The sequence below is a fragment of the Ornithodoros turicata genome, chromosome 6 (assembly GCF_037126465.1).
Source record: "Ornithodoros turicata isolate Travis chromosome 6, ASM3712646v1, whole genome shotgun sequence".
Lineage (NCBI taxonomy): Eukaryota > Metazoa > Arthropoda > Arachnida > Ixodida > Argasidae > Ornithodoros > Ornithodoros turicata.
In genome coordinates, this window is record NC_088206.1 from 3,623,824 (window position 1) to 3,637,421 (window position 13,598).

Here is a 13,598-nt window from a genome sequence, read left to right on the forward strand (position 1 = left end):
CTGTCTGATACACAGGGATTTTTCAAGCACCCCCACGCGTCCTGAATACCCCCAAAATCTTGCAACACCCCCCAAAAAACACCGGTCGGAAAGGCTAGAAACGCATATGGGCGTCACTGTCCACCCCACCTCCACCCCCCGAGATGAAAATCCTGGGAATATCCCTGGTCTGACCTCTCCCAGTAGCTATTGGCAGAGAGGACTGGGTGCGGCCTCTCCTGGGCCCTCGAAGGGACTTTGCAATCTCGGCTAACCCTAGTACTGTTCGTTGCTCCATGATAGGCAAGCCTGAGCGATGGGCAAGACACGTAAACTACACAACGCGAAGGCTCAATTTGTTGGCTATCAATGCTTATTTTTGAGCCTTCGTGTTGTGTTGTTTACGTGTCTTGCCTGTCATGGAGTTTATCCACCAGCCAGCCTGCCATTCTACGCCATTCTATATACTGTTTGTTGGCTCTTAGTCAATATCAACTGCGTTATTTGATCAAGCTCCTGCAGACTCATGATAACAAAGCGCTACAAGGTAGTCGAAGGCCCTGGAGAGTATATAGCCGATGATAGCTCGACTCTAAGCTCAATCGCCTTGCCGGAAGAAATTGAAATACATCGTTGGGCTAGCCTCGTAGCTCTTATAGTCAGTATGTAGTCACTCGCATTAAAAGCGCAATGCTTATTAGGACAAGGAACAAGATACAGCCGCAGCAATTCTATGGTCACAGCACTGCAACCCCTGGTTGTACGTGTTTCGTACTCAGTAGAAAGCAAACTCCACAGACTAATTACTTTCACAATTCGCGCGTATATGTTATCGCCAGCCAGCGACCACGTCACCAACAACGTCTCGCGACTTTGGTTTCTTGAAAGTTACGGTCCTCAGCTAAGCCTAAACATGATGCACGCGTATGCGCGCAGGTGCTTCGACAATTCCTCATGTTTATGTGAAAGACCCTTCCTAAAGAAGAAGAAAGAAAAGAAACTTTCCCTAACGGCTCAATGTACGAGTTCTTTGTCATAAGCCGACCTCCAAAAGCGTATACCTGTCGGTCTCCCAGCTCTCGACTCATTTAGCTCACCATTGTGGCTCTTCCGAGAACGTACCCGCATAGTGTGACGTCATTTTGCATTTCCATATGAGCCCGAGAGGTCCTTGAGCTTCACTACCGTTTTGCCCGGCCACAGTCTTCGTGCATCGTCCAGGGGAACGAGCAAACTCCCGACATGATAGCCCTAAGTTTTTACGTCAGCCTCGTCGTCAGCATGGTTTCTGCGTTCGACAGTTTCGACAGTACGTATGATTTCTATTACATGCTCTCATGCATGTTCTTACTCATGCACTCGTTAATACGACACCCCCGCTTTATATAACCCTTTTTCTCGGGAACAGTTCCTTCCCAATGGACTCCGCGTGGAACTCTTGTTCGTTAATAAGACATTTTGTTTATATGACAATGACTGGTATTTTCAGCGCAACTGTTGTCATCAAGTACGAGAACTACCTATGGAGGTAGTCCGGCCCCTGTACACTGACCGAAACTCTATCTTACGACGGATAACAACGCTCCCTACCGGAGCTTGCTCGTGATTTCCGTGGTGTAGGAGAGTATATGCACCCTTAGAAAAAAGTGTGGAGCAGTTACACCTTTCAGGAGGTAACAGTTGTCGCATATGATGTGCCTAAAAGGTTGCAAAGTTCCACCTGCTACCTCACTCTCTGCCACGAATGATAGGGTTACACCCTTTATCACAAGCTATGTTGACCTACTAGCTCTCCTACTAGCCTCCTACTAGCCTACTAGCAGAAGCTATGTTGACTAGCTAACTCCTATAGTTACCACCTTCTCACACCCTTTTCTGTGAGTGTGTGTTTGTATTGTCACCCAGCAGAGGAACTATATATGTGTGTGTTGACATCAAGCGTGAGAACGACCTATGGAGGTAACCCTCTTTGCACGCACCCTCACTCTACCTTACAGTTTCTACGTGCCAGATAACAACACCCCCTAGGGGGAGTTTGCTTTTCGCACTAGCCATATACCAAACGAACAATTCAAACACGGGAGAGTCGCTGTGGTGGGCAGTCCTAGCGAGCTGAGTAGGACTTGATGTGTCACTCACCCTGAACATGACAAGATAGTACAGAGACGAGAAGACGTCAGCCAGCGACGAGGGCAGTCCACCAGGTCGCATTTGTATCGTTGTATTGTCAATTGTGGTATGGAACAAGCGCAATGCTATAATCTGTATTGTTGACTGACTAGATTCAGAAAAAAAATCTTTCCAAGCGACCTTTCGGCCGTAATCGAAGACACGGTCAACCCGGGGGAAAAACTGGCTCTACTTTGCCTGCGCGGATTTGAAGGGAGACCTCAGCATATTACATTTTAGGGAAAAATCTTCCCGGGAACAGCACTGCAAAGGACACTGCATGCCCCGACGACCGTCTTATAGGCCGCGCAATCAAAGACACGGTCCACCATGCTCCGCGGTCACCAAGCGCGTGGCGCAAAGCAGCATGGGAACTTTGAGGGACACTGCTCTGTCGTCTGCTTCGGTTATGGCTTACCCCGGCTGACGCTGCTGCTGCGTACACCGGGAATGTTGTTGTTCTTCTTCTACCTCCGTCTCTGAGCGGTTGCAAAGTTCCACCTGCTACCTTACTCTCTGCGACGAGTGATAGGGTTACCGCTTCTGGTTCGGTGAGCGAGGGGCCATGATCCCCAGCGTGCCACAGGCGGCGCTCGCTTTTGTAAAAAGGCCCATTGCCGACTGTAGGACAACAAGCGCAAGCTTGCCCACATCACGTTTCAAAAATAGCACTGCCCTCTCCCTAAAAATGGGACAAGGGCAAGCTTGCCCTAAATATTTTAGGAAAAAATCTACCGCAAACGAAAAAAATTTATTGTATTATTGTTTATTATTGTATAGGATTGTATTGTATTGTATAGGATATTGTCTTGCGCGAAAAAATTTGGGCGAAATTTTAGGGCAGAAAATTTTTATTTCAAACGCAGTTTTTACCAGCAGTTCTCTACGGAGAACGGTCTGACATCATGATACTCTCATCATTCTGTTTCGTCGGTGTTCAGTGTAACTTTTGTCCTCCACAGCGAACTTTGCGCCCTGGCGGAGAAAGGAGGCCGGGGGCGAAGGATGTTTCAGAAAGGCGTGGTCAGCTTGTTCCGAAAGGAAGAAAGAGAATAAGGGACAGGAAAGATATGATGGTGGTACACGAGAAGGACGCGGAGCACTACACGCCACAGAAAACACGCGAGCGAACCCTCAGCGTACCCTCAGTAGCTTTCATTGGGATGCTCCCCTGTACCACGGTAACCGTGGGAATGATTGGCAAAGGTAGCCCTTGAGGCGGAGAAAGACGATCACTTGCGAATGACGGCGTACCTGCAGAATGTACGTCATTCGATGGAAGTCTCGTTGAATAAAGCAAATGCTATAGCTACTCACGGATGGCAACAAGTATATGGTCAATGCCACTGGCCATTGCGCGCCAGGGCTACGCCATCTGTCAGCGACTGAACTGCATGCATAGACGATTTTGAGAAGATGCTGGCGCCACCAAGCGCGTGGCGCAAAGCAGCATGGGAACTTTGAGGGACACTGCTCTGTCGTCTGCTCCGGTTATGGTTTACCCCGGCTGACGCTGCTGCTGCGCGCACACCCGGGAATGTTGTTGTTCTTCATCTACCTCCGCCTCTGACCGTCTCGTAATGCTTTCAAGCGATATAAGTTCCCATGAGCCCTTGCGTGACACAGGTGGCGCTACAGTTGGCGACACAAGGTCTATTTGGGGTCCCATCCTAACGTTGGCGATACAAGGTCTATTTGGGGGCTTGACGTCTGAGACTATTCTGTTGTAGGGGCAGCACCTTAAAGATGTAGTGCTACCGGAAGAACTTTTCACGTACCGTTCACGCGAACATGTTATACCTGAACGCCACAACATTTGTTGGAAGGGATTCTATTTCTACAGCTATGGGGGAACACGATGTTGTGTCTCGAACCACTTAAATGTGCTATAGATTACAATCCTACAGTTCAGTTAGATAGGACAAAGCAATAGTTGCACGTGTCTGTTGCAGACTATCATCCTGTCGTCGGGCCAGAAACGCATGAAATCTTCGCCCTCAAAAAGGACAAGACTACCAGAGAGACAGAAGCAACAATACATGTAAGCGCACATCCGTCACAAATACTGTATATTTGCGTTCTCAGTATCGACCAGAAACGGTTTAGTCGGATCTTTCATCCAACGCGCACCGAGGAGGCTTTTTAAAGGGCCACTCCGGACTTGGAAAACAGCGTTTATTTTATTTAGTCCATGAAAAGAAGATGCCTCAAGGGTTCTATACGCGAAATTTCAATCCTGTTTACGAACGCTGTGCATTTCTCTCAATTTTTGAAAATCTGCTGAACCTCCACAAGCTCCGATGGACGCGAGGAGCGGGTGACGTAATCATAAGCCCACAAATTGCGATGATGTCATGTTCTGGAGAGGGCACTCGTGTCCTAGCAACGACGACGGCGTCCGGGAGGGTCATGTGGTGGAGAAGTCACTTGACGCTGATCGAAAGAAGGGAAAATGGGAGAGATGGCTTCTCCCTCCTTTGCGTTTTCTCGAAGGCCGGAGCGGTCGGACGATATGTCACGTGGGGTTCCGCTAACGGAGTGCAAAAACTGAGCCCCCTGGAAGGCGCGAAGGGCAACAACGTTGCCAGATGAGAGCCGGGCGCTCCGTCGGAGCCTAACATGACGTCACAGTTCCCGAAAATAAAAATTGATTTACTCTTGCTTTCGCATAACGTAGAGCCAAAATATTTTGCAGGAATGTAAAGTGAGACACGTAACTTCGGTAAGTTTCTGAAGATACGAGATTTAGTCCGTAGTGGCACTTTAATAGAGCAGCACTTTGTGCATCTGCTGACTGCTGTTTCTCGCTACTACTTCTTTGATGTAGCCTGTTGATATCTACATTCAAAGTGTTTGTATTACCATCTGTGAGATGGGACAGTCTACTCTCCGCAGAGATAGCTTATCTGAAAGAACAGGCGATAGGAACGGTAACTGGTATGTAGTGAAGTCACTGGATCGGAGAAAGTATCTCCATTCTCTGATCTTTGCCGCCGCGACCTTGGACCATTAATGGCGGCCGTATCATGCCAACCCATGCTTCGGCCGCCATTTTTGTTCCAAGATAACGGCGGGAAGGGAAAGGATGGCGTTACTTGCCCCAACCAGTGACATTAGTATGTAGGTGTTCCCCTAGCGGCAATGTTGGCAGAGGCCATCAAGGTTTTTCAATAAATCATTTCACTAGTTGTGAGTGCAGCAAAGTGTTCTGTCCTGTCCCGTTTACTTCGTCCGTGTCTACCTAAGCAGCACAACACGTTGGCCCAAAATTGGTGCGATACTGGCAATGTTGGCCCAATATTTGTCCAATATTGGACATTATTGGATATAGACACGTTGGACCAATATTGGACCGGTGTTGCCAATATTGGTCCAATAACGGGCCAACATGTTGCGCTGCTTGGGTATGTGCGCTGTTATCGTATGTCTCCCCAATCTATACTCCTAATTATTCTTCTACTTGATGTGTGGCATACTAAAGGCAATAGGCCACGGATCAACCGGGTGGGTAAGGGAGAAAATTGAAGATTCTTTCGCGCTTTCTTCCTATCCACAGCGTGGAATACACGTGCGTTCGTAACATGCAGGTTCTTCGTGAAGTGCGTCCCCTGGTGCACGAAGTTCACGTCCAACTTGAGGAGAGCCGTGGATTGGAATCCAATCTGAGTTTGGCAGAAGAGCTACTGACGACAGAGATCAAAAAGACAAAGAAACTAGAGGTTCGCAGACGACTCGAGGGTCAAAGACGTCACGTGCGCACCACGCTCGTCAAGACACGCAAGACGTAAGTAGTCACTGTAGTAGTAAGTAGTAATAGTAAGTAGTAGTAAGTAAGTAAGTAGTAGTAAGTAAGTAAGTAGTAGTAAGTAAATAGTAAGTAGTAGTAAGTAAATAGTAAGTAGTAGTAAGTAAATAGTAAGTAGTAGTCACTGAGTAGTAGTCACTGTAGTGAGCATAGAAATCTTAACGAGTATGCTAGAAGGAGACCTCCGAAACTGAGACGTATACGGACGAGGGTAGAGTCATATTGAATCAGCTACCGTCGCCGCGGCGCATGCAAAAAAAAAACCGTTAAGCATATACACCAAACATAACGCAAAAAAAAAAAGATGTTTGGAGCAGTAGCACACGGCCCTAATACATGAAACCCTAAGATTTGAATGAAAGAAGAGAGACGGCGAAGAGACAGACACGACACGGACGCCGCACATGCGCACGCGGTCTCAGCTAGCCGCTGCCTCGACCAGCCTCGGCTGCAAGCCTGGATAGGGGGCGGACAGTGACAGAATCCGTAGCCAACGGAAGCAGCGGAGCAAGCGTTGCCAACAGTTTTCGGAATTGCGCCTGTTTTCACGGGCTAAAAATACGCGACGTTTCCGCGGCTGATTCAATATGGCTGTCTCCGAGCGCATACATATGAGAGAGGGAAGAGCCCCGTTCAAGTTCTTTGCTCTCCTCCGACCCGATCCTCCCCGCCTTTCCTTCTAGCCTCTCCCTTTAAGATTTCTATGTTAAATAGGGGAGCAGAGTAGCGCGACACTGAGCCACGCCGGCGAGCGGGCCCGCGGTCTTGGGTCGGGCGCGGCTGCGTCGCCTAGCAACGGGACGCCAATCTCCCCCTTCTCTGCCGGAGAAGAGCGCGCAGTCGAGCCAACTCGCAGCCCAGGAAACATGTTCTGGATGGAGAGGGACTCAACATGGAAGGCGCGTTCTTGGAAGGAGAAACCACGTGACACGATCGGCCCAATCGCGGGACACCGAACGGCGGCTCCGGCGAGGAAAAAAAACGAATGCGACATTCTGTACCCCTATTTACCTATTTAATGACTCTAGACGTAAGGTCACACCTCCCCCCCTTTCATTTCTTCTTGTTTGTCTCAACCTTTGTTGCCAGCCGTCATGACTCAAAAGGTCTCTCCGTGGGCATCGTCACGACTATAGCAAAAAAAGAAAAAGGGAGAGAGAGAGAGAGAGAGAGAGAGAGAGAGAGAGAGAGAGAGAGAGAGAGAGGGGAGGGGGAAGAAGAGACTTGAGATCAAAGTGAGGCATAGGCACAGGATGAACGACAATGATGGGACGGAGGTGCACTTTAGATGAGAGGTGCACTAGACTGGTATTTCCGCGAGGCCCGTTTCTTGAAGAAAACGCACGAGGTTGCTAGTTTTTGTAAGTCGTATTCTGCACAAGAACGTTAGGGGAAGAGGACGTCTGTCACTATGCCAGGCCCGGTGTGGGGAAGATGAGTTTCCCGCATAGTATGGTATGCGGCGCATCCGACACGGATGACGACGGCGGTATGATGACACGGTATACCGGGTGCACCAATCCACGAACTTTCTTTTTACAAGTATCTGTCCGATACCACCTACAAGCTGCACACCGTGTGAATGAGTGGGAGGCGCTCATTATTAAAATAAAAATGCAAATGAGTTTCGTCAAAAAGCGTATCTTCTAAAGCAGGGCGCTGTCGGCATTAAAATGGGTACTACCCCTTTTGGGACTTTCAGTGGACACCTTTTAGAGAAAAATCTGCCACCGAAGCGGGTCATTTGTTGCAGTAATTAATTGGTTTCGGTTTACGTATTTTTCTCGCGGCTGGTCGCGGCGAAGCGCAAAAGGGCGTATTTCATTGGTGTAATTCATTGGTGTAATTCATTAATGTAAGGACGTAATTTATTGATAGATAAGAGAGTGAAAGAGCGTCCTTTTGCGCTGCGCCGCGACCAGCCGCGACAAAAATACGTAAACCGAAACCAATTAATTACTGCAACAAATGACCCGCTGCGGTGGCAGATTTTTCTCTAAAAGGTGTCCATTGAAGGTCTCAAAAGGGGTAGTACCCATTTTAATGCCGACAGCGCCCTGCTTCAGATGTTACGCTTTTTTACGAAACTCATTTGCATTTTTATTTTAATAATGAGCGCCTCCCACTCATTCACACGGTGTGCAGCTTGTAGGTGGTATCGGACAGATACTTGTAAAAAAGAAAGTTCGTGGATTGATGCACCCGTTCGCGAATTATTTAGCCCGGGGATTTAACTGAAACACCCGGTATATACGCTGACATGGACGCTACCAATGACAAACCTCAAGCTGCAACGTGTCCCCGGTATACGCTATAAGAGTATAATGCACGCTCCTTTCAGTAATTCCCAGTTGACCCTGAGGCTGCGGCAGATCCTAACGCTGATCAGCAACGGCAAGATCGGCACCGTGCAGTTGGCCAGCAAGACCCTGCGTGACTTCGTGCAGACGCTGAAGGTCACCTTGAAGAGCCTCGTCGACGAGGCCGCGAATGTCTTAACGGGAGTCACGAAACTCCTGGAGAACATGCTGGTCACCGGAGAACTCATTGTCAGCGACATGATCAAGGACGTCGCTCTTCAGCCGTTTGAATTTGCCCTCAATGTCCTTGGTGACGTCAGGGAGCAGTAGATGTATTGCCGTCGTGTCGGTGCTGAATAAAGTTTCGTCTGGGCAGCTGAGAAACGCCATAAAAAGTGTACTTTTTTAAAACAAAAGAAAACACGTGTTAGCACCATAAAGCAACTGCACTCTTAGAAATGAACTTCACCGCACTGCACGCTACTAGCCAACCATAATCTCGAATGATATCGTTATCTGCCCTGATTTGTTGAAAACGGGAGGCGTACGCCTTTTTTGTGACACGTATAACTATACCATCGAATGGTCGCTCGTTGCGAAATTCACATCTCGTCGTGGTCGCCATATAGGGCATAGGCAGCATACATTTCAACGTCAAGGGACTTTATTTAGTTAGAGGTTGTGGGAGGTGTTGCTCCGAGGTACCTAGAAATCCTCGCAACCCTCGTCCATTGGGGACATGGGGCGGGTTGGGGACATGTAACACTGTTGCTCCACGTATGGACGATTGTTTCTCACCAGGCGTCATCCCGCGTTTTCACCGCAATTTCAGTCGTGATTTAAAAATACTAGACTTTTTCGTCACCCATAAAATTTGCAGGGTGGGTTTCTTTCGGAATAGGCTTTCAAATGCCGCTGCCAATATTAACAGCTTGCACACTGCGTTGCAGTACCTTTAACATACTGTTGATAGAGACTGCCAAAGGGTAACGTTTTGACGCTTCCCTGCCGGCACGAAACAATTAGATTCACTGTATCTCGCTGGTGCAAATTCTTTCGAAGTCTGAGTGCATCGCATCGGCTGAGCGTCGATGTCGTTGTTACATCTATCGGGGTGGTCAGCAGTACCAGGTACGAGGCCACCTACTTCCCGGGCCTACTTGTTTTATACCGCAAGAATGTCGGATAAAGTGAAATTTTTGAAAGCGTTACGATGCACAGAAACTGGTGGTAGTGGCGGTGATGATGTAACTGCTTGTCGTAGTCCGCCATTTTTGACGGGCAACGGCTATCGGTTGCACCAACCATGGGCGCCGCCATTTTATTGAAAGTTTGCAGTCACGTGTTACCGCAGGTTCCGTCCGGAATACACTGTGTTTGTCTGGCGCGCTATCGCCTGTGGGCGGCTACGTATGGGGGGGGGGTCACCCCTGTTGAAGGCACCCCCAGGAGAAAGGCTGCGCGCCCCTTGACCTTCTAGATCTTGTACACTAAGACCTTCTGCAATAATATTGACCCCGGTGTCACTCATTCATTGAGACCGATCGTTCCGCATCCGCTTTTCCTCTTCCTGCATCTCTTCGGTCGTGACGTCACGTGTTCAGGTTTGATGTCATGATCTGTTCCGCTAGCCTTTGTTTCTATTTCGGAGTGATCGCTCCTAGCATGACATGCTTCGTAAACAATGCTGTATACAGGAAGAGGAAACAACTTAAGAATGCGTGTTGTTTTTTTTTTGTTTTTTTTTCCTTTGAGGACGATCAATGTAATCCGGTGCGGAATATTTCCGTAAATGTTTTGACTTATCCTGATTGAAATGTATCTTTTTCTCCTCCTCTTCCTTATTTTTATTTTCTTTTTTTGTTTCAGCTCATCTTTCCCCTATATCTGTCTTTCTGGACAAGTCCTTTCCTTTCTTTTTTTCACAATGAATATATTTTTGAGTTTTGAGACACAGTTGCCTACAAAAGTGACTTGCGGGAACTTTGATTCGCGAGCTTACTGGCGATAATGTAAATCTCTCCTGCCTTCTTAGCAAACTTTAGCTGTTCCATTTCCCAGTAACATTAGCCTCTCTCGTCTTTTGACCTAGAATGGACGCCTTTCCGATGGGTTATGTGGCTGACACGCAACAATATAACGTTTTGGCGTTACAGATTGCCGTAGGGGATATATTAACTAAATTAATGTAGCTAACTTAGCTCTATAATAAGATAAGTAAAGCTCGCCAAAGTAAATCCTACGCCCGAAACCTGGTGGACCTCTCCAACGCCCTCTGACAAAAAGAAGAAGAAGAAGAAAGAAATTTGTATCAGCACCGCGAAGCAACTTTGGCTCTGAGTCGTGGACAGATGGAAAGAGGGGAGCAGGAGGAAGTGGGAGACAGGGCGGTTAATGTGCGTCGTGGGCCGACTTCAGGGGGAACTGTGCCGACATCCGCCTGTAAATTATGCTGAAAAACCTTCAGCCAGAGGTATACGCACTTAAAAATGTACTTCACCGCATTGCACGCTCCTAGCCAACCGCTATATCGATTGACATCGTGCTCTCCCCTGATTTGCTGAAAACTGAAGGCGTACGCCTTTTTTGTGACACTTATGCAGTTCATATAATTGTCACACATAATTGTCTCCCGTTTCCAGCAACTCAGGGGAGAGAACGATGCCATTTGAGATGACGGTGTGGCTAGGAGCGTGCTATGCGGCGAAGTTCTGTTATAAGGTACCTGGGAGGTACCCGGGTTCGAATTCCGGTGCCGGCTGTGCAGTCTGAGGGTTTTCTTGGGTTTTCCTCCGACGTTTTCATACATGTGTCGGCACAGTTCCCTTAGAAGTCGGCCCAGGACGCACATTCCGTCAATCGTGACGTTGCCCACCTCTGTGAGACCGACGACGGCGAGTCCTTTCACCGGCATCACCAAGTGCTACCATCTTGATGACATTTCTTTGCGGTATACAACAATAGTGACTCGAATCTATAGGCGTTATGACTGTAGTAGATAAGAGCGCGATCACTCAGTAATTGACATTTTTCACAACGGCCTATAAACGCATGCGCATGACCTTGAGGCGCCGGAGAGGGTTATCTCCATCTTCACTAGATGGCGCAGTGTGGGGACGGCAGAAGCGGGGAGGCCACACGAACGGCGCGAGCTCGTCACGGACGGTCGCGGAGAAGCGCAAAAGGACGCTCTTTCACTCCCATGTCCACCAATGAATTACGTACTTACACCAATGAATTACGCAAATTAATTACGTCCTTTTTCACTTCGTCGCGAGCAGCCGCGACAAAAATATGTCAACCGAAACCAATTAATTACTGCAACAAATGACGCGCTTTCGTGGCATATTTTTTCTCTAAAAGGTGTCCACTGAAGGTCCCAAGGGGGTATGTACCCATTTTAATGCCGACGGCGTCCTGCTTTAGAACTTATGTTTTTTTCACGAAACTCGTTTGAATTTTTATTTAAATAAAGAGCGCCTCCCACTCATTCACACGGTGCGGAGGTTGTAGGCGGTATCGGACAGATACTTGTAAAAAAGAAAGTTCGTCGATTGGTGCACCCGTTCGCGAATTATTTAGCCCCGGGATTTCACTGAAACACCCGGTATACCGAATAGCCAAATTTTTAACCCCACCCCATTTATAGCCCAATCGCCCTGGCCATTCTCAATGAGGAAGAAGAAGAAGCAGTATCTTTTGACAGGGGGTACGGCGGGCTAGATGGTGTGCTGAGCGAAGGATGAAGTCGGGTCGGGACGATGGGCCTGCCGACAGGTGGCTACCACGTGCTGCTTGCGCTGTCGTTTACGGCGCCATCACCCTCACGTGATAGGGTATGTGAACAGCATCTGAGCGCGCTCCGGAGTGTAGCGCATGAGAAAAATAGATGGAACCTACCGAAAATACAAAATAAATAAAAGCGAAGCGTGCGCGTGCTCATAGCTGTCTTACACGCACGTGCTGTCGGTCTCGGCAGCTGCAACAAATGCGCTCTCAAAGACAAATCGTGTTTCCTTCAACATGTATATGGCAAACATAAGCAGAAACGGTAATGTGCGAACATCATTTGCACGACTGGTGAAGCACACAAATATAAACTTTAGATTGCCGCACGGCTTTTTACGCATAAAAAATTATGCGGCGTATCAATTAAGTGAGTTAGTATCGATGTGTACTGTGATGGGCGGTTTTGCATTGGCAGCTGAGGCAAAGTTGCGTATCCCAAATAAAAAGTCATCATGAGGCATATTATTGCCTGTTTCGAACGCAGTTTTGGTAGAGCATATTGGTGGATGACGAAACCAAGGCGAGCCGTCAAACTAAACTGGGTAATGAAATGTGTCCCATGCGGTACATCTCAAAGCGTACGAAAGGAGACGGTTCGTGTAGAGCTGTCACAAAAAGGCACGATTTGATTTCCCCATCAGAGGAGATTGAGGGTGACGAAGAATAACAATTAGCATTGTGTCCTGGCCTAACGCGCCCAGTGACAGTACAGATCGTGTGTGTGTGTTACTCATACAGGTTACTGCACTGTTTCAGATATTGTTTTAGAATATTCAGTAGCATATTCAAAGTTGCGGAAGAGAGCTTCTTGTCTCCGCGGCGAACACTCTTAATAGCATGAGAGAACTGATGTTCTGAGGCTGGAATCCAGAACCGATAATCCTGAAGAAGCTGGCTAACCTTTTCAGTGACTTTCATCTTTCAACTTTTAATAGCAATTGACTGCGAAAAGCTACACGAACTGCCTGTGGCCTTTAACCACAGTGCAATGAAATAAGCTGCGCCTCTACGGTTTCATAGTTAAGCAGCATGGTTAGGCTGTATATGCCCTGACAAGTGCGGTTTCGGAAACGATATTGTCAAACGCAACCTCTTCGAGTGCAACAGGGGAAAGTCGTACGGGACTCAAGCCCTGTGATCATTTTACATATACATACTTGAGGCATTTTTGATATCATTTTGATATCAGTGAGGTAGCATGAACTCCTCAACGTTCACCAGCGTTTGGGAGTCATGGTTGAGTGGCAATTCAAAGTTGAGGACCCTTTGAAGTATTAAGCGACGCTTACAAAAGACAGTTTATAAGGACCGAAAAAAATGATCGCACGTATAGCACCTCTATGGGCCGTATTCCCAAACCACCCGCAACTTCGCCCTACGGGCACCCGTTTCCCCGGGACCCTTGAGGGCGACCCGTGGAGACCCGTTTTTACGTGGTTAGCTTGGTGCAGTGCGTAACGCACTTTCTGTTCATCGTTAATATGACTGGCTTTTCATGTAAGCAGTTACAGGTGACTGGCATGGGCTGCTGTACATTATGTTGACTGAGGATATTT

At 47.9% G+C, this 13,598-nt stretch overlaps 1 protein-coding gene across 1 annotated transcript; it reads left to right on the plus strand.

The window, feature by feature from the left end:
- The first annotated feature begins 1,085 nt into the window (after positions 1-1,085).
- On the plus strand, positions 1,086-8,648 carry LOC135397568 (uncharacterized). The gene is made up of 4 exons (XM_064629167.1): positions 1,086-1,288; positions 4,101-4,189; positions 5,736-5,932; positions 8,295-8,648. The coding sequence occupies exons 1-4, from the start codon at positions 1,222-1,224 to the stop codon at positions 8,581-8,583; spliced, it is 642 nt and encodes a 213-aa protein (XP_064485237.1). The 5' UTR covers positions 1,086-1,221; the 3' UTR covers positions 8,584-8,648.
- The last annotated feature ends 4,950 nt before the right edge of the window (positions 8,649-13,598 follow it).